Genomic DNA, 25,865 nt, shown 5'->3' on the forward strand with positions numbered 1-25,865 from the left:
TTGGTGACTGGAACCATTGAGGATATGGTCCACGTTTTCACATTCAAAACTTTTGGCAGACATGAAAATGAGTTTGTTCTTGTCCAAAAACTATGTTTGAGGAGGGATGGATTTGGCTGAAGAGGTAAAAATGAAAAATAAACATTTGTCTGGCTTTTTGTAGTCAAAAAATATATTCTCACTGGACAAGCCAAATACAGACTGTCCCATCTTACTGGGGGGCACAGAGGGCATGCAGCAGGGCTGCTGGGAAAGCTGTCAGTACCTGCAGGGTCTCATTTCTGCTGGGAAAAGGCCTGCACAGAGGGCAGAATGCCTGGGTCTGGTCAGGGGACGAGTGATCGGTCAGAGGACAGGGCAGGAGTATGATCTTARCTGCCACCATCCAAATTCACCCCTGGCTGTGATGTAACTCCCAGGCAGCAGAGCTAGGGTAGCATCTTTGCATACAGGTGAGTTCAGGTGCACACAGTGCTGCTGTCTTTGCTGAGCACTGCTGGTCATGTCCTTTTGCTCTGGCCACCATCCTTAAGCTGCAGCATTGCCAGCTCTCCCATCAGCTCTACTCTTCCAAAAGCTCTAGCAGCTCCTCTAATTTGACCATCAAGAGTGGCAAAGAGAAGCGTGTGACCACTCTGTAGCTGCCTTGCCATAATTAGGCTTGTGCCTGAATTGCTGGCTGTGCAAAGGTGGAGCAAGCACCCTCCTGCATTTGTCCCCCATGCCCTGCTTATCATCCCCATGCAGGGAGAAGCCTTGGCACATTGCTACTCTCTTATTGCCCTTGAACCCAGGCAGGAAATGGGTCAACGCTGAGCTTGTTCCTCCAAGGACACTGCAAGGCTCCCAGTGTAGACTGAGTCATTGCACATCCCAGTATCTGTGCTTTGCTGGGACTTGCTCTGGTAGTATGTGCCCCAGGACCAGGAACATCTCAGCAGCGACATGTGTATGGGCAGTTCCTGCCTTGCACAATCCCTCTGGGACTGCTGCTGGAAAATGAGCCTAGATGCATGATTCAGACTGAGCTGTTCTGACTTCTGTTTTGGGAGTGAGTCGGATACAATCTTAGGGATAGTGATCCCAGCTGCCAACCCCATCAGAGCTGCAGACCTCACTGTTCTGCTCCATGGACTCTGGTGAAAACAGGGTGCCTGGGTACCGCAAGCAGCCAGGAACAGCATTCACCCCGCAAATCATTTGATGTCCATCTGCTCTGCAACCCTTTCCAGTTCTCCTTGAACAAGCACTAGCAAAGGTGGGAATAAAGTAGGACCTGGGGCATATTGCCTTGAGGACCATCTCAAACAGCCCCTTCCTGCTAACATCTCCTTGACAGCAAGTCGACAGGAGTCAGCAGTGTGCCTTTTCAGCTAGGCCAACAACATCTTGGGCTATATTAGCAATAGTGCAGCCAGCTGGCCAAGGGAGAGGGTTCTTCTCTAATTAGCACTTGTGAGACCACATCTGGAGTGCTGCGTCCAGTTTGGGGCTCTCCAGTACAAGAAAGACATGAACACATTGGAGGAGTCCAGCAGAGGCAATTAAGATGGCCAAGGGCTGAGGTGCGTGATGTACGAGACTGAGAGACCTGAGTTCGTTCAGCTTGGAAAAGAGGAGGCAAAGGGGAGACCTCATTGCTGCCTACAACTATCTAATGGGAAGGTGTAGATAAAATGGAGCCAGACTTTTGGATGTGCGCAGTGGCAGGATAAGAGGCAACAGACACAAACTGCAACAGGGGAAAGACCACTGAGATGATAGGAGAAACTTCTTCCCTGTGGGGGTGGTCAAATACTAGAACAGGGCCCAGAAAGGCTGTGGGTTCTCCATCCTAGGAGCAGGAGGTTGAAACTGTGACCCTAGAGGTTCCTTCCCACCTCAAGGATTCTGCAACTCTAAAATGCACAAATGATTCAGGTAAAGCACAAGACTGCAGAACTAGCAACACAGGTGCAGAGAGAAACCACTGAAGCATGACACTTGGAGGTCTGGCCCCTGCTCTCCTCAGCTGCTGTATCAGGATTTGCCCTCTGGACATGTTTTGCCTGCTGGAGTTAAAGGCAGACAGCTGGGAATTGTTGCTTCCCAGATGGCCTTTAAGATGTTGCATRATTGCAGGTTTGCTACAGAAAGCAATACCCTCTCCTCCAGTGACTGTTTTACAGGTAGCTTATTTGAGACACAGCTTCTCAGCACATCCTCAGAGATTATTAGCTTCCTGGTTGGAGCAAAGGGATGCCAGAAAGGTCATTCCCAGGCTACCTCTTGTCTCATTCCTTCTCTCAGGAATTGCTCTGGAACCTAAATTAACTGACAGGCAGCATGGAAGCAAAGGCACTTTCCTAAGCACTCATTTTCCTGCTTGCCTCTTAATACAAACCAAGCATCTAGTCTCTGCTTGGTCCACTACAGCCCCTCTTTGACGGTAGGTGTCCATCATCCTTCTGAGCCATGGTATTTGGATTATTCAAAGCACAGCTTGAGTTGCTGCATTTTTTTAACTTTGCCCCATGTGTAATAAATCACATACTGTATGACACATTCATCATATAAATAGCTCATGAAAGAGTTCCCAGTTTTCCCAGGATTGCAGAAAGACTGACAGTTGGGTTGCAAATAAGGGTGTCTGGAATGTGGCACTCCTCCTCTGTCCCAGAAACTGCTGGACCCTGGGAGGGGGACCCTGGGGGACTCCTGTTCCTGCCAAGCCTGGCATTAAAAGGGTGGATCAGAAAAAGCAGTTAATGGTGGCGAGCAAAGAATGTGTTCCCTTGTGTGAAGTGGCCTGTGAAGGTCTGTGACACAGTGGATGTCTGTGGCCGAAGATGAGTGACCCACATGGATGTGTGGCCCAAGGATGGATGTGAGGACTCAACTGCTCACCCCCAAAATGCCACCCCTAAATGTTGACAAAGTTCAGTCAGAGCCAAGGTATCCCAAATAGCCCCAAGGTAGGAGCCTGGTCCTTTTCTCTATTTCAGGAAGGAATCAAAGAGTGAATGGTGCCTGGTCACCACCGAAGCAGCATGGGCAGGACTGAGCGGGATGAGAACAGGACTGAGTGGGGTGAGATTGAGCTCCAGGCATTTGCTGCTGCTGCTGCTGTAACATCCACAGTGTGCTGTGGTTTGGTAAATGTGGAACCAGTTCACGCCGCAAACTAGATCTCCCACCAGTCACATCAACAGCAGTGATGCCTTCTCCTCCCATTCCCTGAAGCTACACAACCAGAGCAGATGACCCCCAAGCATCCCAGCTCAGTTGTGGGTCTCCACCGACCACCAGACCTGCAGCTTGCACTAGATGTGATACACTCACACACATGGGGACAGTGGTGCTGACGTTGGCTGGGCACAGAAAGCAATCGGAAAGCCCAGGAAAGTCCATCCCACCTGAGCTCATGTACACACCCCTCCAGGCCTGACTGAGCTGGAGCACGTTGTCTCAGTCCCAGACACCTTCTGCATGGCCTTGGTCACAGCTCTTCCCTGCTTCATGCTTTGAAGCAGGACCCAGACCTGCCGGGGCAACTTGGGCAGTGACTGTCTGAGGAAGAGAAGCTCCCAGGTCATCAGCTGGATGGGGCAGGGCTGTTGGTCCATACTGCAGACCACAGTGTTGTTTCTCTATCCCCAAGATCTGTACACCGCCCCTGACTCCTGCAAGGGACGCTGCGAGGAGCCATACAATGAGGAGGATGAGTGTCACTGCAATGCCAAGTGTGAGAGATATCAAAACTGCTGTGAGGACTACTATACATACTGCAGCCCAGGTGAGCATCACCAGGAGAGGTGAGGGCTCTGCTAGGGGCTGCTGTTGGCCAACCCACTGCTCTCCCACACCTATGACCGTCACAGCTGATGGGGGCCGTGGGGCTGCCAGCGCCTAGCTCTGGAGTACAGCGGGGCTGGTTACAAGTGCACACCTGCCTGTGCTGCTGTGTAGGTGTATGTGCACACGCGCTTGCCCATGCTGTTATGCATAAGTGCATGTGTGCATACATGCATATCGGCCTGTGTTGTCATGCATGAATGTGTGCACACATACACCTGCATGTGCTGTTGTGCATGGGTGGGTGCATAAACATACTTGAATATGTAAATGCAGCCTGTACCCCCTAATGACCAGCCCAGAGACACAAGTGGGCTCTTCCACAGGTGGCTTTTCAGCAGAAGCCCTGGGCCAGCCCCCTTCCCAGCCCATGTCTCTATCACCCTGAGCTTCTTTCCTTTCATTTCCTCTGGGTCCATGTAGGTGGAGACCGGGCCGAAGTGGCAGAACATGCACGCAGCAGTGGTGAGTAGCTATCTTTCTGATTGAGGACAATAAATAACCACCCACGTTTCACCTTATCTGCCTTTGGGCTGTTCATTCCTCTGTGAACCACAGTTCTCCTGGATTGATAGCATCTGGACGTCACACGTCTGTTTGTGRCTATAAGCACACCCATATCACTCTGTTTCCATTCATTCAAAGCCACTGTGTGTCAAAGCCACACAGCATAGCAAGAGCCCAAACACGACTTGCCTGATGGCTAGTAGCATTATCTCATTTCACCAGACCCAGTGGTGATGCAGCATCAGCCACAGAGCCAGGTACTTCAGCCAGAGGCAGAAATAAACTGGTGCTTGTATCCCCTGATCACTGTGCGACTAAACCATGGGAAATCGAGAGGTGGCTAATCCCTACAGACATATTCCAGAGAGCAGTGTCACATGTGGAAGATAGGGACCGATTCTGCCTGTGTCACCCCAGCTTTTTCTGAAGGAGTCCAATGCCTGTTAGCCCTATGGGCAGCTCTAGCCCCCAAGGCCTGATAGGGAGTCTGTGATCCCTGCAGGTCTTCTCGTGGCTCCCAGGACACTCACTCAGCACAGTCAATCTCAGCCTACCTTCAGGAGGGCTCAAAAATCCAGCAGGACTGCACAGAGAGCACAAGGACATGGGTTGCAAATGGTCTGGCTCAGGGACTCCCATCCTGACCCTCACAGGCACCATGCCATGGCCAACCACGATCCCAGCCCACACTCTCCTGGGAGGCTGTGTGGTGCCAGCTGGGATCCCCAGACCTCTGGTCTCAGGCTGCCACCTCTCCCTGCACCCCTTAACCCTGCTGTGTGTCACCCTGAATGCTCAGATCTCACAATGTCTTGGGACTCTGCCTCGCTGGCACCTTGCTGAGGTTTTTCAGAGTGGTTGGAGCTTGCAACACCACCCTCATTTCTCTGTGGGTGGATAGTGCTCAGCCCTGGGGCACCAGGAGCTTCTTCCTGCTCACACCAGCCCTCTGCCTCTCCCTGCAGAGGGTTTCTCCAGTAGCCGGGATGCCATCACAGACGGGGACCTCCTGCACATCTCAGAGCAGCTTTACGAGGCAGATCACAACAAAGCTAAGCCAACTGATGTCATCATTAACCCTCAGCACCGGCTCTCCCCAGACCACACGGGTGACCAGGAAGACCACTCCCCTGAGCCGTGAGTGTGATGGGCATTAACATTGCCACAGGCATCCTCGCAAGGTGTTTGTGAGCAAGGAGCCAGGATGGCAGAGACCTCTCGGGCCAGTCAGGGCACAGGGTTGGTTTCCAAGGGGAACCTCCGCTCCTCCACTGACTGCAGGGTGCCCTCCCTCCCAGGCTCTACAAATATGTCAATGAGAAGCTCTTCTCCAAACCCACCTACGCTAGCTTCATTAAACTGCTGGACAATTACCAGAGGGCAACTGGCAGGGAGGAGGACATCACAGCAGAGGAGCTGAAGGAGCAGGACAACTTCCTCAAGGAGGTGATGAAAACTGAGCTCATGAAGAAGCTCTTCACTTTCCTCCACAAAAAAAGTGAGTATGGAGCAAGCTGGCAGGATAGGGCCAGCCAGAGTAGGACGAGGGGTTGGCTAGTCACGAGCATCCCTGAGCAGCCACTTCTCTGTCCAGGCTCTGCAGCAGGCCAATATGCACTGGTGGGGACTGCTCTCCCTGCTGTATTTCGGATACTCCTCACCTCAAAACCCCAGGGATGCTCTCTGCAGAATAGTCACATAAGTCCCCAAAATGCAATGCACCCCTGGAGCTGGGTGGTACATGACCTGGGAGGATGCAGGCTGGAAGGGCACAGGAGCAGGCTCTCCAAGCCTTGCCACACACGTGGCAAATTGAACAGGGCAGCATTGAATTGATCCCAAGAGAGAGGACCTGGCTGGTGGGGGCTGTGGTTAGGGCTGGGGGGGGTCCTGCCTTTGCCTCCCCAAGAGCTCTCATACTGCCATGTTGGTCCCATTAGCAGCCAGCTCCCCTCTCCCTGCCTCATGACTCTCCACCCTGCTTTGTCTCCAGACCGCTACAGCTCTGAGCAGGAATTTGTCACTGATTTGAAGGAGATGTGGTTCGGCCTCTACTCCAGAGGCAACGGCGAGCAGGACTCCAGTGGCTTTGAGCATGTCTTCTCAGGTAGAGCCCAAGTCTGAGTGCCTCTTGATGGGACAGGAAGAAAATGGTGATGCAGCTCCATGCTGTGGAGATGCATCTCCAAGGGGATGGGCAGACCCCAGCTGAGTGCCTTGCTCTGTGCTTGGCTGAATCAGACAGTTGTCGATCAGCAGTGGCTGWTCAGAGCACAAGCACTGCCTGAGGTGCCCGTCTGGGTCTGGGGGGACGTGGCAGCCCCATCTGAGCATACCCTGGTTTGGGAAGGATGAAGGGAGGTATCTGGGGCCTCTTCCACACCAGCATGCAGGAGTGGAAGGTCCCAGGCTCATTTCATGGTCTCATTTGTATTCAGGGGAAGTAAAAAAAGGGAAAGTGACTGGATTTCACAACTGGATTCGCTTCTACCTTCTCGAAAAGCAGGGCCTCATTGACTACTTCAGCCATAGCTATGATGGGCCGGTAAGTGCTCCCACTAGGCTACATAGCCAGCAGCACTGCACAAGCCATCAGCCAGCTTGGCTTGTCCAGGCAGAGCTGATGCCGCTCTGTCGGCCAGATCCCAAATGGGGCAAACCAGAAATCCCTACAGTATGTGTCCTGAGACACATAGAGTCAGAGATGCCCACCCTGCTATGTGTCGTTTGCTTTCACATGTGGACCTGGGGGTGGAAGGAGAATGGGAAGGTACAGAAAAGATGATTGCATTGGGCAAATGAGACTTCCAAAATACAAGCGAGAGATTTGACTTTGAAGAGTGAGGATGTACCCTGAAGAGTCACTGTACAGCTAGGCTGTACCCTAACGTCACTGCTCCTTACTGACTGTCTGGCTGTGGCTAATCTGGGAGATCCCAGCCCTGCCACAGCCCCACTCTCCAGAGCCCACATCCCTGGAGGCAGAGGTCCCACTGCTTTCACTCTGGCATTTTGCTTGTGTCTCTGACTTTGTCTGGCAGCCCTTCAGACCAGCTGAAAGGTTCTCCTGACCTGTTTCCCTGAGGGTGGGTGTCCCTGGAGAAGATATTAGGATGCCACACTTCATATGCAGACAGGCTTTGCTTGAATTCGCTGCTTTGATGCACCCAGAACCAAGAAGATCAAGTAGCCTGATCCCCTGATCCCTCTTTCTCCTGCTCTCTAGTGGAACACCTATCCTGACGTGCTGGGGATACAGTTCAGCTGGGATGGGTTTTACAAAGAGGTGGGCTCTGCATTCATCGGCTGCAGCCCTGAGTTCGAATTTGGCCTGTACACACTGTGCTTCATCGCTCGGCCTGGAAGGGCGTAAGTACCAAACCTGTCTGGGTCTGTCCCTCTGCGTCCTCTGGCCAAGGAGGCGGCAATGCCCTTCTGCTCCCCAGTGCCTGAACCGGGGATCCCCACAGCGTGTTTGGAAGAGCCCAGAGATCAGAGCTGAGCTCCTGGTCACAGCACGCTGAGTCAGCYTCTGGTGCCTGGAGACACCCTCAGCTCAGCACAGCCTCTTTAGGGCACAGGCCTAAGCAGTGTAATGGGTCAGCACGGGGATCACATACGGGGAGGGTGAGGCGTGGAGCCGTGCTGGCCTGCGGAAACCAAGAGCAACCCAGGAAGTGGGGGGATGCAATTGCTGGGTGAGGGGTTCAGGGATGGAGCAGGCTACAGCACGGGCTGTGTCCCCACAGATGTCACCTGAGCCTGGGCGGCCACAGCCTGAGCATCCAGACCTACACCTGGACCAAGTCCACCTACGGCAATGGCAGGAAGTACATCGCCACTGCCTACGTGATCTCGTCCTGAGGCTGCCTGCACCCCGGCTGGGAGAAATGGGGATGGCTGCAGCCACACAGCGCTCCACTGCTTTGGGGCATGGGGCACCCACTGCCACGGACCCTCTGCCCTGGGCAGGGCTGGTCCTGCCATGGGAGACGGACAGCCGCGCTGCAGAACTGGTGCAGTGTGTGTGTGAGGCACCGGAGGGAGCTGGCCAAGACAGCAGTGGCCGTGCCCAGTGTGGCCAGTGTGGACACAGCGGAGGGAAGGAGGCAATGGTCTCAGTACCCCTCATCACCATCTAGCATTGCGTTCCCCAGCCGCAGCAGCAGAACAGTGGGAAGTGAGGAACTTTTATTGGAAAGTAGTACTCCTAAGCTAAATAAATATTGACCCTGTAAGGAGATGCATTCTCTTGCTTGGTGTTAGAGCCACTGCTCATCACATAGCCTCATCTCTGCCCCAGTGGAGCTGCCATATGAGTTGCCAGTTTTGCAAGGCAAAAGACTCCCCTTCTCCACCACTTCTGTGCCACGGGCAGGACAGGTACAGGCACCAGCACTGCCCAGTCACTGGCCCAGAGCAAGTATCGGGACCCCCTGGGTGCTGCCGGGTCCATATCCAGCCCAGGGGGTGTAGCACAGCGTGCTGCATGCCCTCTGCTTTCTCTTCACAGCCTCCAGCCACGGAGCTCCCTGGCAGGGCTGATGTACCTGGGGAACGGAGCAAAGCTTGTGCCTTGTTTTCCTGGCCAGTCTGCAGCAATGGGAGAACGTGTGGCGGGGAGCCGCGAGCCTGTGGCAGTGGCTGTGGCAGCTGCCTCGCCTGCAAGCAGCCGGTCCTGCAGCCACAAGGTGGTGCTTGCAGCTCATAGCAGCACTGGCAGCCTGGCTGGATGGGGAGGGCACCCCACCGGGTCTCCATGATGCAGCAGCCCCATGGATGCTCTCCCTACCTCAGCCTTCCGGCTGTAAACTGATGGGGACACTCCATCCTCCCAATCCACTGCTCTCACTCATTTTGCACTCCATCAATGTTTGCCATGCTCCTTGCAAGCAAGAAGTATGTTCCTTTCATGCCCCAGAATGGATTATAGACTGTGGTACCCTAGGAATGGGAAAGACCCAGCACCCCAACATTGCATGTTAGAGAGCTGTGTCCAGGCAGACATTTGAACCCCTCTGCCCTCCAGTTTTTGGTGGCCATGAGCATCCTGAGTGCTCATCAAGATGGGCAGTGATGCACCCCCAGCTGCAGTCAGAGACAGGCAGCCCAGGTCTGTGCTTGTGATATTACTGCTCAGAGCCCATCTCCCATCCTGTGCACCAGCAGCCCCTGTCCCAGCACCGAGCCCACCTCAACCTCACGTGCCCTGCAGCACTGCTCCACAGAAGAGTTGCTGGGGCTGCCCTACCTGTGCTGGACACATGTGCATCAGGCGTGGGGATGTTGCATGGAAGTGGAGTTTGGGGACTGTCCTGCAAGGAGCTTACCCAGGATGTATGCCCCCACTCCTGCACAATATACACAGATCTATGTATGTATAAACAATTATGCATGTGTGCACACAGACACACATATACACGTGCACAACACATACACACAAACAAGTGTGCATACACACATATGCACACTTTCATGTGTTTGCATGCTCACACATACCCCCACACACTCATGCATGCACACATACATACATGTTCACATACCTCCCTTAAGCTTGCATGTGCTTGCATGTACACACACACACACACACACACACACACACCTACACAGATCGGGACTGGTCCTTTCCACCAGCGATGAGAGTATCTCTCCACACTCCCCACCTCTGCACCACCATGTCCCTGTCCCCCCATCCAAAGGCATATACTCCCACATCCCATAGCAATCCCACACATGGGTGAGTCACCTCCAGAACCCCTAAACCATGTCTGAAAGGGGAAATGCATGCAGAGAAATCACTGTACAGACTTCTTTCCTTCATACTCCCTTCCCATGCAGACACGCACATACATAATGTCCTATGTGTGACCCTTGTTCATGAGACTGTTCCATCACTGGGGAGTCAGCTCTGTTTGGGGAGCTGGGGGGGGCAGAGGATGGCTGAGAGCACCCAGGACTATGTCATGTCAGCAGGCAGGAGTCTCAGCCCCATTTACATCCCCCTCTTCCAGGGAGCAACTCTTCATTTCCCTGGGTCTGCTGCTCCCACTGGTCTGGGACACCGGAGAGACAAGGAGGCAGGCAGGGTAAAGACAGCTCCTGCCAACCAGGGTCAGTGCCACTTACCCCTCCAGGACAGCACACAAAACTTGTTTCCTCCCGTCTCCCTCCCTTCAGCCCTGCACCTAGCTTCTCTGGATGCTGATGGGGGCTCAGCTCTGCTCCCTGCATGCTCTGAGCCCTGGGAAGCTGCTAATGGGCCCTGCCCCAAAGAATGGCCTCGCTCAGGGACCTGGGAGTCGGCAGAGCTGCTGGGTCCCCAAATCTCTGTCCCAAAGGCAGTCTCTCCCTGAGGACCATCACAAGGAAGCTAGGGGCTGTCGTAAATGCAYCCTTCATCCTAGCCCAGCTGTGCTCTCTCTGGGGGCCCCATGGCCCTCCCAAGTGACCCCATCCCGAGCGCACAGAGCTGGAGCTGCTCTGGGCTCCAGATGCTTTCTTAACAAGGGAGACCCAGCAGCCGCCAAACTCTGGGGGACAAATCCACAGGCCCAGTGGGCAGCAGAAAGGACAGACAGAGGTAAGGAGATTACAGATATACTGCTCCTTGCCATCACTTCCCATGCCAGAGGGGAAGGGTGGCACAGAGGGGACAGACAAATATTTCCCACATGCCTGTGAACTGCCCAATCTTTGCCTCAGGGCAGCTTGACCAAAGGCAGTGCCACAGCCGGGATGGCAACCACCATAACTATATTAACTGCCCCTCACCAGGCTGGCCCAGCAGCCTGGGCACAGCCAGACTGGGCACTGTTGCTCAGATGCCCCTGGAAAATGATGCCATACACTTGGGAGATGACAAGAGCTCCTTGTCTGTGCCACCTCACCCAGGAGACTCCCTGCAGCACATGAGTCCCATCAGCCACCCCCACCCTCAGCCCCATGCAGGGACCCTCTCACACTTACCACCCCAAATTTGGATATTGGGCTGTAGGCAGGACACCCACCAGCTCCGGGCAGCCCCCTGCGCTCCCCCCTGCCTGCCTGCACTCCTTCCCTTTGCAGCAGAGGCAGCAGCCCAGGTCCCAGGGTGGAAATGCTGCACAGCGCTCCCAGGCAGTGCCGCTGAGATTTGAGCTGCCTGACAGATGGCCGGCTGCAACAGTTCCTGGGGAAGGGGTGGGAGTCCCCGCACCATCTGCCAGGGGTCACAGGTGACCCCCAAACACCGCCAAGGGGGGAGGAGGCATGCCAGAGCTTAATTTATAGAAATGCATTTGGAGATTGGGGGCGAAGCAGTTTTGGGGAGAGGGGATAGCTTGGAAGGGTGCCGGTCGGCTCCCCTCAGTGCCCAGCAGCCTCCTGTGGCTGTGCTCCTGCCTGGCAGAGAGGACACTGCCCCCTTCCTTTGCCCTGGAGCCTGACACAGTGCAGGGGTTAATTGCATGGGAGGTTAAACTGTGGGTTCAAATCCTGCCTCCACCAGCCCTGTGGGACAGCCCAGAGCACTGGCCAGTGTGTCTTGTGCCAGGTGGTAGTTGCTCTGATGGTGTCCAGCTTGGTGGGGCAGATTGCAGCGGGCAGCTTGCATGGGGCAGGGCCCTAACACAACCCGTTTGTGGGATGATGATGCCCTGGGGCACCCTCAAGCTTGCTCAAGGCCCATCCTGAAGGTTCTCACCAGGAGCCATCAAGAGGCAGTTGGTGATTTCCACTCACTGCAGGATCGCAGGGAGAAATAGCCATGTGCAGAGGGGAGGGAAACACTGCACACTGGGTGGTGGGYGGTTAGCAGTGCATGCCAGGGGTGAGATGGTTGGGCTGTGCAGACGGAGAGCGCTGCTCCCAGCATGGGAGTGCACAGCAAACCCTAGACTGCCCTGCCTGATCTGGCTCCAAGCCCAGGCACTTCGTCATCGTAGGTGGAGAGCAGACAGTTTTCCCATCCCTGTTGCCTACAGCCTCTACTCACTAAGCCTGGAGGAGGCTCATGGTCTCATACACGAGGCTCTGCACTGTGCAAGGGATAAAAGCCCTTCTCCCAACTTTGTGGCCAACCTCTAGGAGCCCGTGCCAGGACTGTGTCCAGGATTAACCTGGATGGGACTGGATTTGTCCAAGTCCCATGTACTAGGCTGTGTCTCAGGGCTCAGGCCTTGAGTTACCAACCCAGAGCTAAAAATTGCTTCAGAGCCAGGACTGGCATCAGCAGCCCCATAGCCCACCCCAGCAGCAATCAGCACAAGACCCGACTCCCGCTCCTGGTTCTGCCTCCCTCAGCCACTCCCATTCTCCACGCATGTCCACCTGCCCATCTTGCCACCTTTGCTGTTAGGCTCCTTGATTGCAAGACCATCCTTTCCTCTCTGCATAGAAGAATCCCAGCACCTACAAGCATCACAGATGGTTCAGGTCCCCCAGGCACTGGGGCTGGTGCTGGCCAGTCATTAACCCCACAATCATGGCCAGGTCAGTACTCTGGGAAATCCCAGCTGTTTTTCCAGCACCCATTTCTGGGACAAACATAGACAAAACCCTAGTGGAGAATGACACCAGCCCTGGCCCAGTTTGCTGCACGGTGGTGGCACTGGGTGACTGGCCAGTGCTTGGAGAAGTTCACATGATATTCTCTGCACTTCATCCACTTCCAGAAGGAAATTCCCCAGTTTCAAGGAAGGCTTAGATGTCTACTGCAACGGCCTTTTCTGGGTTTCTGCTAGTCTTACAGGTCCTTCATCCAGTCCTCCTTCTGCATCAGTTCAGGCTGGAGGTTGTGAACTAGCAGCCTGCAAAGGCCAGGAGAGAACAACCCCTCCAATCATAGGTAATGTTCTGTAGACCAGGCAGAGCAGAGGAAAGCCCAGTGCCAGCAAGCTTGGCTTGGTGCATGGTTCTGCTCTTGGACTATCACAACCCACTCAAACGTGGCCCTGCCACAGCCTTGAGGCCAGCATGCCTCAGCCATGGACCAGGCAGGCCCATTAGGTTATTCATCCAGGCCCATCTCCCCCAGTGCCTTCATGCAGCCATCTCATGCTGAGCACCCCACTCCTCACACCCCGGACACCCTGCCTGCTGCTGGAGGGGACACTTCAGCACTCTCCTCACTGTTACTCACTGCCCCAAGGACATCCTGGCCCTCGCCAGGGACAGCACATCCCTTCTCATCTCCCTGCCCTCCTGGCTGGCTCCCAGGACAGACTCCCTTCTGCAAAGGAAGAAGCAACTGTGGGACCCTCTGGCTTTACCAAAAGTGTTGGAAAATCAAACAAAATGAGTGGAGAAGAAAGGGAAGGGCCAGAGAGGGGTGGAGAGGAGGGGCAGGTGTCAGCAAGCTGACTCCAGCCATCTGTTGCCAGCCCAGGGACTCCAGCCTCCCCCCCCCACCCCAGCTCTGCATCTGACAGGGACACCGTTCGCTCTCAGGGGGGCTGCATGGCCACGTCCCCCACCTGAGCGCAGCTGAGTCAGGGAATTTCCGAGGGAGACGCTGGCTCTCCCTCCGCGGGGCTCATCAGTTGCGTGTGTGTGTTTGCTGCAGCTGAGCTCATGGGGACGGTTGGGCAACCATTGCCCTCTGCTCCCTGAACAAGGTTTTTGCAAGAGGGAGGAACTTCCCCCAAAACAATCCTAGTGGATGTGACCCCTCCTTGCTGGAGCAACCCATGCTGTCCTGCCTCCAGCCAGGAGAGCCAGGTGAAAGGATGCAGCTAGAGCCTGGAAGCCCCTGTCAGGGAAGGGGAGTCACCCTGAACATGGGCTTGGTTCACCTTATCCCCTGTCTGGTCCATCTGAGACCAAAACCTCCAGCCAGCATCACTCTGGCCCTGCCCAGCAATTCTGCCTGCAGTAGAGATGCTCTTGCAACACTGATATAAAGAGAGCCGGACCCTGGGCACAGCTCTGCAGGTGCTACTTTGAGCCGCTGGCTACAGTAGGGTGTTGTTCTGAGACATGGCAGTTTCCCATGCTGTCCCAGGCACAGGGAACCAGGAGGACGAGAAATGAGGCTGGACATTACAGAGTCCCTTCCCTGTTCCTGCCAGCACAGGAAGAGCAGTGGTCCATGAACCTCACATATGGCCAATGCCAGCACTGCGAAATCCGTCTGAAGCCCAACTGTAAAACAGTCCTGCCTCAGTCTCCCCATCCTCCTGCCCTTACGGTGTAAGCCAGCATGCCTCTCTGACCATCAGGATGCGCTAGACCACCCCACCGGATCATCTTAGCAGGGGAAGCCCCAAAGCAGTATTGCCAGCTGCAGGATACCCGGGAACATATCAGAAACCCCACAGCCTCCCGATGTGAAACACTGACCCGCCTCAAGCTCTCATGAGGCACATGCAGCCGCAGAGTTTGCCAGATTGGCTTCACAGCAGCTGGCTGTCATTGCATCAGATATTGCCTGTCCACACTTTGCTGATGGATGGTGTTCTTGTGCAAGTGGTTGTGCCTCCTCTATGGATTAGCTGCTTTGTGGATGCAAAAACGTGGCATTCTCCAATCTCAGCTGCCCCATCCCAGCAAGTCTGGCCTTGCATTTTATTCCTGTGTCTCTGGGCCACTGTAGGAGCAGCTATTTGCCAGGCCACATAACACAGTAGCATGTTTCTGGGAGATCCTGGGGTCTTTTCAGGTGCTAGGTGAACTGCATGGGGCAGCTGTGGGCWAAATGCCTCTGACCATCCACACCATGGGTTTTGGATGCATTCATTGCCAAAGTGTGCCCCAAATGATCCCCCAGACACCACCCCCACCCCCATACCTGCTTCTCCTTCAGAGACAGGTTGTGCCAGCTCATTTGACCCAGCCCAGGGCTCCAGGGCTCCAGCAACGGCTGTGCAGGCCTGGGGGCAGTGGGCACCACCTCCCATGGGAGACCTTTGCTTGGTGCTCATTTAACAGGAATGCAGTGCAAATGGCCCCACACTACCTCCAAGCYACTGTGGGGACTGGGCCTGTGACAAGGCCAGAGAAGGTTCAGCAAGCATCAAGCCATTACACGACGAGCAAACAGCTTGTGCTCAGCAGTCTGAGGCACATCCTTGCTGCAGGAGCTGCTGGGAGAGGTGGGATCAACCTATTTTGTCCATTAACATCGTCAGCACTGGCCTCTTCCCACGACGCTGATGTAGCAGCAGGCAAGATGGGCAAGTAAGTGAGATCCACCTGCATGAACATGGTCTTGTGCGCCCCAGCCCATCTCCCCAGTGATCTGGTCTATCAGTCTGTGGAGCCTGGTTTGGGATCAGCTCACCCTATGTCACAGTTTATATAAGGCCAGATGAAACATGCAACTTCAAAGTGAGCCTTGGGTGGGCCAGTGTGCAGACACTGGGGCAGGGAAGGCTTCCTCATGCCACTGAGATGCCCAAGGGTCCTGGGAGCTTGCAGACATGGCGCATAACCTAGGAGAGACCCAGGCTCCTCTGGAGAGGTTGCTGGAGGCCAGGAGAGACACACTGCACATCTCCCATAGCACTGGACACCTGCATGTGTGCCTGAATCATTCCCCTGCAATTAGGCAAAATGAACTGCCCTAGAGGCAGGTGGGACAAACCCCTCCATGGCACCACAAGGAATCTGATGTGTTTTGAAGGGGGAATGCTGAAAATGTGGTCTCAGCTCCGGGTCCTCAGCAGGCGGATGCCCATAGATCCTTGCTCTAGCTCATCTGCTGCATCTCTGCTCCCCTCTCCAACTTCAGGGACTTGCCTGCCTGCTCTGCTCCCCTTGCCAAAATGCCAGCACATGGGGGCAAGCACAGTGGCAGCACCCATGAGCCTTCTGGAAAGCACAGGATGCGACTGCAAGGAGATGTGTGCTCAGCTGAGTGCTCTCGAGATGGGTGGGCCAGAGTCTGCTACACGTAGGTAGATCTGTCCTGAGCTCACACTATCTCATATGGGAATGTGCAAAAAGCAGAGACCTACACGCATACCAAGAAGCCTAGAAAACACTTCTTCCACCCAGCACTGACTTCACTGCTGTACATCCTATCCTTTCCAAAGAACAGCGGCTTTGCAACATAACAGAGTGATACTTTAATGTTGAAAAGATCTTACCCTGTTCTCACACTTGGAAATAGCTGAGCTGAGCTTTCTGAAGTGATTCAACTCTGATTTATACTGGCAGGGACCAGGACAAGCACAGCATTATAACGCAGGGCTCTCAGCAGCCGCAGCCCTGGGTACCACTACCAGCTCCTGGCCAACAGTCCTGGCCATTAGAGCTTTTGAAAAGTGAGGATGAAGAGGGTTACAGCTCCATCTGAGCCCCAGTATGGCAAAGCCTGCTGCATTATATACTAATCCGAGAGGCCTTGGGGACTGTGACTCTAAGTGGAGGCTCTCTAATCCCCTCTCGTAAATGATACGGCACTAACTACCCCGATGGGACTCTGGCCACATCTGGTAGGAGAGCCTGCCGGGAGTGCCCGGCTATACATTTTGCTAAGAGGATGAGGATGCTGAGGGGAATATGCTAAACCATTTATGCCGTGGGCACTTTTTTATCCATAGTGGAGAGATCAGATGTCTGAGCCGTCAGGATGGGCACAGGGGCTTCCAGTGCAGTCTCTCCATCTGGAAGTACAGCCTTGGCCCTCGGCTGCTCTCACACCTCAGCCGCCCTTTCTCCTTTCCTTCGGCTCACTGTCAGGCAGCAATAGTTCTGGAAAAGGAATTTCTGGGACACTCCTGTAAAAAACAGTACCCATCACCCTGTGCAGCCTTGTGCAGCCACTTCCCTGGTGTAAATGAGGTCACCTGCCTCGCACACAAGGCAGGTACTCCATCCAGCTCCTTTAGTCACTCTGCTAGGGCTAAGCACCTTGAAGCGGGCAGAAATTCCCTCCACCAACAACCCACAAGCTCTACCCACAGCACAACTCAGTAAATGGCTGTGATGCTCAGCTTTACATCAAATTATTCTCTGGCTGCTGGGGCCAGTGCAGGGGGAGACACACTGTTCTGAATACAGGAAACTCAGAGATGGCTCAAAAACCCTCTGTCCCTGCCTGGTGTGCAAGTAACTGAGAAATTAGCTCACAAGCAGGGCAAACAGAGCTGGACCTTATGTGCACGAAGGGCAGCATGCTCTTTGGGCAGTGTCTCCTTCCCCCCCAGCCCACTCAGGGATGCAGGTGAGAGGGGTTGAACTCTCTCCCAGGTGGATCCAGGTGGAGGGTTAGCCGGGGTTTAGGGCTCAGATATGGTAAATCCTCCTATTATGGCCACGGTGATTCATTTTGGGGGGCAAATAGAGTTGTGGTGAGGATGAAAGGGATGGGGGAGTGCCGAGCATCCTTTCCCCAGAGCTGAGTCCCCCGGAGCCCGCCAAGCAGGGCCATGCAGACAGGGGAGGGAGCAGATCTGCCAGCGGCACGGGAGCATCGCTGACAGCTGGGCTGGGGAGAGACGCTCAGAGCAAAGGTTAATGAGCGAGCGGTGCCGGGAGCCGCCGAGGGAGTGGCCGTTAGCCCATATGGACAGTCGGGCACTCGCCGCGTGCAGGCGGCAGCAGCGCAAAGGGGATCGGCGTGTGCAGGGAGCCTGCTCCAGATTTGGGTCAGGGCAAGCCGATGTTGTCAGAGCCCTCTCTTCTTATGTGTTGCCAAAAGTTACTGGGGCCGAGATGCAGGCCTGTGCCCTGGTCTGCTGATGCCCCGATCTGGAGCTGCCCGGACGGTCCCCCCCTCTCCCTGGACCCTGCCAGACTTGATGCCGCCTGCACGCGGCRAGTGCCCCACTGGCCGCCTTCCCCCGTCTGTCCTGCATCCCTCCCAGCCCCATAGGGCTGCTGTTTCCATGAGCCAGTAGATGCCACCGGGGCAAAAGGACGATGGCACTTCACTCAGGAGGTTAAACGCCGTGTAGCATAGGGAGTGGGAGCCAGGCAGGGCATGAGGGAGCCAGCGTACAGCAAGGAGACTGCCGCGGGCGCTGTCTCCATCCCGGCTGGGAACGCCGGGGGCTCCGGCGTGGCGAGCTGGCAGGAATTCCTGCGCTGTTGGGCCACAGATGGGCCTGGCCGTTTGAGAGCGAAGCCAAGGTCGTGTCCGTTGCACATGAACTTCGAATAAGGCCGGGAGCCTGCTGGGCTCCCGGGGCTGCCCCCTCCACACCTTTCTCGCCAGGAGGGCTCCTGCCGCTGCGCCCCGGCACACACTCTCCCCGCGGGGATGCGGAGCAGCCAACTGTTCCCCGCAGAGGCTGGTTGGCTGCAGCCCGGCCTAATCCAATCCATCAGGGGGGTAATGAACTATGAAAGTGTGGATTCAATTAAGGGGGATTGTGACGGAAGGCAGAGCCTGGCGGCAGACGGAGAAAGGAGCCCGCGCCACTCTGAAAGGGTCCATCTGTGCCACCGTGTCCCGTCTTTGTGCTCCCTGAAAGGCCCCGCACGGCACAAAGGCAGCAACATCCCCTCCCAGAGCCCAACCTTTCCTGTTGACGCTGCACAACGGGTCTGGCGTTCCCAGAGCGCTGTGCTCGGCTCGCCTGGCCCGGAGAGCAAGGTGCAGCTCCATGCACACATGGGCTCAGCCTCCGCTCGTTTCCTAGGTGGGAAACTGAGGCACGGAGACGTTAAAGGAGCTGGTTACGGTATCAATCGCATAGTCTGGAGAGTAAAAGCATGCACCCAGCTCTCCCAGTGCAAGGATGGTCCTGAAGCCATTCCAGCTATCTCATTTAGGAGATTTGTTTTTTTTGTCTGTGAGGTAGATGCCTCTTTGACAGTTCATACAGCTACTTGCCCAGGAGATCTCCTTTGAATATCCCACGGACCACTGCTTGTGCAGGGCCCTGTCCGGAGCACTGTGGGCATGAGGTCTGGGGGGAGGCAGGCCAAGCCCCTGAGCTTTGGGTTGGCCCCAAGGGCTGGTCTTCTCTGGCCCTGTTTCAGCCTGCCTTTCACGTCTTCTCCCTGGTGAAGCTGGTGCTTGCTAAGACTCTGCATGCCATGGACTCACTGTGCAATGTCAGGTCAGTGCCTCAGTTTCCCCCCAGGGAGATGGCTAGAGGAGCTGGCAATGCCTTGGATGTGTGCATGTGGGGTGTCCAGCACCTTCCTCTGGGCTCTCCCTGGGCTTCCAGAGGGTGTGCTGCGGAGATTCGGCTGGCTCAGTGTTTCATGTGTCTCAGTTCTGGTCCAGACAGATGCGAGCGGTGCTCCAGGCTCACCCTTGATTTTGCCACCCTTACATTGCTGTGCACAGGCAGGGCCCCAATCCAGTGCCCAGTACCATGTGCAGGCAGGGAAAGCATAGCAGCCTCCTCTCTGCATGGGCAGGAGGAGAGGGGTGCCCACCATTCCCAGCTCTCTCCATCCTCCTTGGGGCCATGCCCCCAGTGCCACCAGCCAGTCTGGCCCAGAGACAAGTCACACCAGGTGAGATGAGGGCCGTACCATGCCAGGAAGCATCCCTTCCCCAGCGCAGTACCAAGGGCATCGGCACAGCCAGCACTGGGATTCCACCTGCAGATAATAAACAGAGTCATTTAGGCTGGAAATACCCCCCGAGGCCTCTTCATCTGAGAGGCTCCTGCCTGATTACAACTTTGGAGGGATTGGGCCAGGGACGAGTTTAAAGACAGGATTATTCCTGTACAAATTCTGATTAAACCGTCCTCAAACCCTCCTGCTACAAGATTAAGCAGAGCTCTAATCTCGTCCGAGCAGCAAGACTTCGTCAATAACTCCAAATCTCTCCGCTGTTAGTTTATCTGGTGGGGATTAAGCTAGGAGGTTCCTGAACTTGTATTATAATAATAAAAAAAAAAAAGTGTGTGTGCTGGCCAGTACATGACAGCTGTTATCTCAGACGTCTCAGAGAGGGATAGGGCTGGGGGGGAAGGAAACTGCCTGAAATGCCTGGTGCTACTCAGATGCCAGCTCCATGCTGGCTACAGGGATTCCCCACAGTTTCCCTGCCTGGGCTGGCTGTGTTAACACAAGTCCCAATCCAAAGGTCTCCAACCATCTGTGTTGGGCTGTGTGGACCCCACCAGGAACACGGAGATACTCTGCTGTGTGGTCCTGTCCAGGTAACACATCTGGGACTGGGGATAGAGGGGTTACTAGTCCCTGCTCATTGTGTCCCAGTGGGATGCTCAGCCCTTGTCCTATCCAAAAGCAGGGAGCAGTTCCCACAGGCTGCCCGTGGCTGAGATGGCTCATACCCTGTTGTGCCCACCCAGAGGCTGCATAGTCCACGCTGGGGCACAGGCTCAGTGGTCCCATTCTGTGGCATAAGCAGGATTTTCTGTGGGGAGCAGGTCCTTAGAGAGAGGGAAGCGTGTGAGTGATGCCTGTCACCCTCCACCCCATTGCTCTGGCTTCCAGATGCCCAATTGCTTAAGTGTCCTTATGGAACCGCTCAGCCCTGCACTCCAGGGGCTTTTGAGATCTTTCGGACTCACAGTCCTGGTGCACAGCTCCTCTCCAGCCTCACCATAGCACTGTGCTCTTCTGCACTGGGAAAGAAACAGGGGGATCGGCTCCTCCAGCACCAGGCAGGCTGTCTGGGCTTTGCAGATGGGGTCAGATGCTCAGCTCTGATAGCCCAAGCCTCCTCATTGCTTGCCCTATTCGGGCCCATGCAAACACATGCATTGCAAGTCCATGGTCTCCTGCTGCTGCCAGGCAGGGTGGTCTTGCCTGCAGTGATTTCTGCCCATTTTTCCACTTCACACCCTTCCTGCTGTTTCTGCAAGGTCAGTCCACCTGGGCCCCTTTATAGGCAGAAAAGAGGGCAGGTCCTTTGCCTGGTACTGGCYGCTTTTAGCCAGCAGCCGAGGAGAGCAGTACGTGTGTCTGCAGAGCAGAACAAAGGGTTGAACTCTTCTCTCTCCATAGAGATGGTCTCCAGCTTGAGGAGAACACGTTTCCTGAAATGCAGCAATTTCTTCAGAACATAAGAAAACACTTTTTTACTGTGAGGGTGGTTGAACACTGGAACAGGTTGCCCAGAGAGGTTGTTACCTCTCCATCCTTGGAGATATTCAAAACCTGACAGGACATGGTCCTGGGCAACCTGATCTAGGTGACCCTACCTGAATAGTAGGGTTAGACCAAATGATCTCCAGACATCTCTTCCAACCCCAACTATCCTGTGACTCTGTGAGTGCTGAGACATAAGCCTGAAGCAGAGAAACATCTGCTTACATTTGCATGTCCCAGGATACTCTCAGAGACAGTGGGAATGGTGTAAGGGTCATGCATGGGGCAGCATGCAGACCGGCCATGGTGGGGCATCTCTGGCAACCTACCATGTGCCTGACACATGGAGCCAGGCAGAGCAGGAAGGGTGATGGAGACCCGGGGAGCAKGGAAGGCACAGCCCACACCTATGACTCATGGTGCTGCCCTGGGATGTATCTGGGCAAGTGAACTGTGCCAGGGCACTGCTGTGCAGCATCTCTATGTGCTCCATCTCACTAGCGCTGGCAAGAGCTTTCTGCTGGTCAGGTCTCCGACGGTCCCTCCTGTGGGTGGGATGCAGTCAGTGCCCAGAGGATCCCCCAGGCATGGCTGTACCCACTCCAGGGCCATGTGGACCGTGAGAGTTTCCCTGTGCAGGAGGTGGGGGCTGTGAGCATCACCTGGACCTGCCTCCCGATAAGCAAAGAGCTTCCCATACATGCCAGAGAAGCAAGCCTGTTACCTAGCTAGGTCAGATGGCTCAAGGAGCCCAAAACACATGCGTGCAAGACAGTGACTTGTTCTGTTCTTGCAGGACACAACCTGCTGCCTTAACACCAACCCAGCCAGAGACTTCAGTCCTCACCGAGTAGAGCAGGCCATGGGATGACTATGGGCCAGCACAGTTCAGGGACCACCAGCTATATGCCCCGCAAGTTCTTTCTGTGGTCTTTGCCCCCCAGATGTTTCTAGGTGCCCCCACGGGAAGGCAACACAGAGGGCTTGGGTCTCGCCTCCTTCACCCCTAAGCTTCACCTGATTTTAAAAGCAGCTTACTCTGAATGAAGTTCCTGGGTTTGGCATGCCCCAAAAAGTGCAGGGGTGCTGCCAGCTGCTTGCAGTGCAGCACTGGGACCTGAGGGCTCACACAGCACTCCGGTGTACTAGGAGAATTTGGAAAGTGATGACCTCCAGTCAGCCCACTTCCACTAGCAGACACAACCCAGCAGCTCCTGCCCACAGGCCTCCACAGGGATGTGGGATGAACTGGGGACAGCATTGCTCAGGGCAGGAGACCTACAGAGCTTTTTTCCAACCATGCTGCACTTTGTGGAGCATGAAGGCTCTGGTTTGAGTGACAACACAGAAACAGCCCTCATGGGCCAAACACAAGCTCTAGACTCTTAGACTTCCAGACTGGGGCAGAAGGCGGGAATGTGTGAGAAGACTAAACTGCTGCTTGCTGCATCCTCTTAGTAGAGCCCTCAGTCCTCCCTCACCCCAGGCAGCACTTCCTATAAGCCCAGCTGGGATAAGACACAGCTCATGGTGGTATCAGCATTCCCTTCTGTCTGCATGGTCATAAAGCTCTGGCTTGGCTCAGGGCACCAGAGAGGGAATCAGGAAGGAGGGACCCTGCAAGAGGGTCAGTTCTGCTGCTGGAAGATGGCAGGGGGTTAATATTGCTCAGCTACAATGAGATTATCAGTCAAGGATCTCCTGAGACTCCCCAGAGTCTAGGGGAGTGGGGTGATACCTCTCCTAGCTGCATTACAGTCCACCTTGGTAGCCCTGCGCTCCTTTCACTCAGCCAGACTGCAAGGTCAGCCTGCCCATCAGGGCCCCACACCAGCCCTGGAGTAGGAACTCAAAGTCCCCTGCCGTGAGTGGGACCCTTTGCAAACAGAAAAATCCCTTTGGGTGACAGATGGACACTGGGCACCTTTGGAGCCAGCATGCTGTGCTCCCTGGATAGGTCTGGGTTAAGGGGGCTGCTCTCACTGTGGGACAGCCTGCAGAAGCCTCTCCAGGAGGGYTCTGCCACGAGAAGACCCAGTGGCAGGTTGCTGCCAGCCCTGTCCAGAGCTGGGGAAGCCTGGGTGAGCTGGACTGTCCCCCTGAGGTGAGGGATACTCCGGCTCTGGCCATGGCTGTGGTTGGACCGAGCAGATGCTGGGGGAGTGCTGCCCCTAATCCCCTGGACCAGGCCTCGCTGCATAAACACTCTGTACAGCTTTGCAAACAGATTGAACTGYGGCTGATCTGGAGCGCGGCAAAGAGCTTAGGGGCTTGGTGCAGCCAGCGCTGGGATTTACGCGAATTACCCATCCCATGCTGGCAGGAGGCTGCAGAGGCTCCTCCAGAGCCAGCAGGATRGAGAGCTCAGCCACATCTCCACAGGGCCAGGAGGGATGTGGGAAAGAGACCTCACYTCCCCAAGTCACAGCAGGATGGAGAGCTCGCCACATCTCTATGGGGCCAGGAAGGACATGGGAAGGAGATCTTGCTCTTCCCCAAGTCACCTAGCACCAGGCAGGGCTCAGGGGTGTGTATAGCAGAGCAGTGGGACAGCCCTGCTCTCACTGCTGGGAGCCCCTGGCAGGGTCACTAGGATGGAGGACTGGCCGGTTGAATGCACTGAGGAGCTATGGGCTGCCTCCAAAGCCCTGAATCAAAGGGGGTTGAGATCACACCAGGGTCTGGTCTGCTCCCAAACCCCTCTGGTCCCATCACCTCCAGGCCCATAAGCTGGACACAGCGACTGTGGGAGCTGCATTATCTGGGGAGCCTGGGCCTTGCAGACTCCCCTGGCACCCCTCAACCCCCACAGTGGGTGAGAGGGACCCCAGCACAGGGACACCAGCACAGCCCAGTGTTCCCAGTCTGTCCAGAGTGCACCTCCCCGGTACTGGGAACCTTACAAAGGCAGAGGGAGAGGCAACCACACATGGAAAACCACTCTGTCAGCCTTTATCTGGAGGCTCGCATCCCTGTTGCCCCTTCTTTCCRCTTGTGCCCAGCAGCCCATTCTCCTGCCAGGTCCCCTTTTCTCCGCCAGCAGATGCCCCACTATGCTGGCCTGTCCCTCTCGCTGCCCCATCACCTGTGCTGTGATGGTGCTCAGCACAAAGCCCTTTCCAGGCACCTCTTCTCTAACCCATCTCTCTGCAGTCTGTCCTGCCTGTTCCACACCCCTTCATGGCTGCCATCTCCTTCAGACATTTGCTGTCACCTCCTGGCACCTGGCAGAGCCCTACTGCATGGCCTCTCACATGCTGGCTTCCCCTTGGTGTCCCACGAATGTCCGGGGCTCCCTGGTGGGGTCCAGCTGGGTTCAGTTAGGCAATGGGATCACAGAGTTGACGGAAACTCCTGAAATGCCAAATGCATCATCACTCACGTGGTGTCTCTGGATTGCTCATGGCGCACCTTATGTTGTATAGCATCTGAAGTGTTGTGGCAGCCTTGACAAAGTTGTGGTGGCCTTGACGATGTTGTGATGTGTGGAAGAGTCAGCCATCTTCTGAGGAACATGTGAGCTCTCCCAAGCAGGTCTGAGATGGAACCAACGGTTACGTTTTCCCTGGAGACACAACTGGGGAGCCAAAGAAGTCAAAACTAGGCAGACAGATCACAGATCCTCATTTCAACAGATAAGATGCAATCTTTGAAAGCTCACGGGACACCATAGCTTGGGACATGCTGGTCAGGACACTGCAGCTAAAGAAATATGTGAGTGTTAAACAGCATCATGTGCTGTGCTTTCCTCTAACATGTTTCAAATTCTTCAACTGAACCTTTATCCTTTTGCTTTGCTGGAATGAACTTATTTTCACCATATAAGCTCTCCAGGACATACTTCCGTCATTGCTTAGACCTGTCACACTCTGTGCACCTTGTTCTCTCTGCAAGGTCTTAGAAACCTTGTAGAAGTGGTCTAAGGAACATTCATTTTGGGGTGAGGGTCATAGGACAGCCTCCAAATTGGGCAGAATGAAACAGCCCTGTGCACAGGGCCAGGCACAGTGCTGAGCAGCTGGTGGCAAGAGGAGAACGGGAGAGACTGCTATTCCGCCATAAACTCATATTGTGATCGCATGAGCCTGCTGAACAGATTACTTTTTTCAGCCTTTTTATTCACCCAAAGAGTCAAAGAGCCTCACAGGACACTTACAGACTGGTTCATTTGGAGACATTTACGAGGGCACTGTATAGAGGCCAGGGGACAACACATTCAGGGGATGACAGGGATTTAGGGCAGAGTGAGTCATCTCCTCATGCTGCAGGGCTGAGAAGGCAGAGCCTGGAGGGTGCAGTGTCTTTGAGGACTCAGGGCTGTCCCTGTTGAGTGTTCCCCTGGGTGTGCTGAGAGGCTGCAGATGTGACTAGTTACTCCTGAGCAGCTGTGAATCCCCAGCAGATCATGGGTTGGGGACTGTGAGGTAGACAATATGAGGTAGGGGCTGAGGAAAGGTTGTTTTTTCACATTTTGCTACATCTCACATGGCCTTTGTGAAGGTGGGAGAGTCTGGAGGATGAGGGAGGGACATGGGCAGATGTAGGAAGTATCTGGCCAACAGGAGGTAGCTCCTCAGCTC

General features: G+C 55.1%; 1 protein-coding gene across 1 annotated transcript; it reads left to right on the forward strand.

Annotated features, from left to right (window-relative positions):
- Nucleotides 1-2,841: 2,841 nt before the first annotated feature.
- ENDOU (endonuclease, poly(U) specific) lies at nucleotides 2,842-8,205 on the forward strand. Its single transcript, XM_026085343.1, has 8 exons — nucleotides 2,842-2,866; nucleotides 3,641-3,775; nucleotides 5,307-5,478; nucleotides 5,640-5,839; nucleotides 6,335-6,448; nucleotides 6,780-6,886; nucleotides 7,568-7,710; nucleotides 8,091-8,205. Exons 1-8 carry the CDS (start codon nucleotides 2,842-2,844, stop codon nucleotides 8,203-8,205), a joined length of 1,011 nt encoding a protein of 336 aa, XP_025941128.1.
- Nucleotides 8,206-25,865: the final 17,660 nt, after the last annotated feature.

The sequence above is a fragment of the Apteryx rowi genome, unplaced genomic scaffold (genome assembly GCF_003343035.1).
Source record: "Apteryx rowi isolate R43461 unplaced genomic scaffold, aptRow1 scaffold_665, whole genome shotgun sequence".
In the NCBI taxonomy this organism is placed as follows: Eukaryota; Metazoa; Chordata; class Aves; order Apterygiformes; family Apterygidae; genus Apteryx; species Apteryx rowi.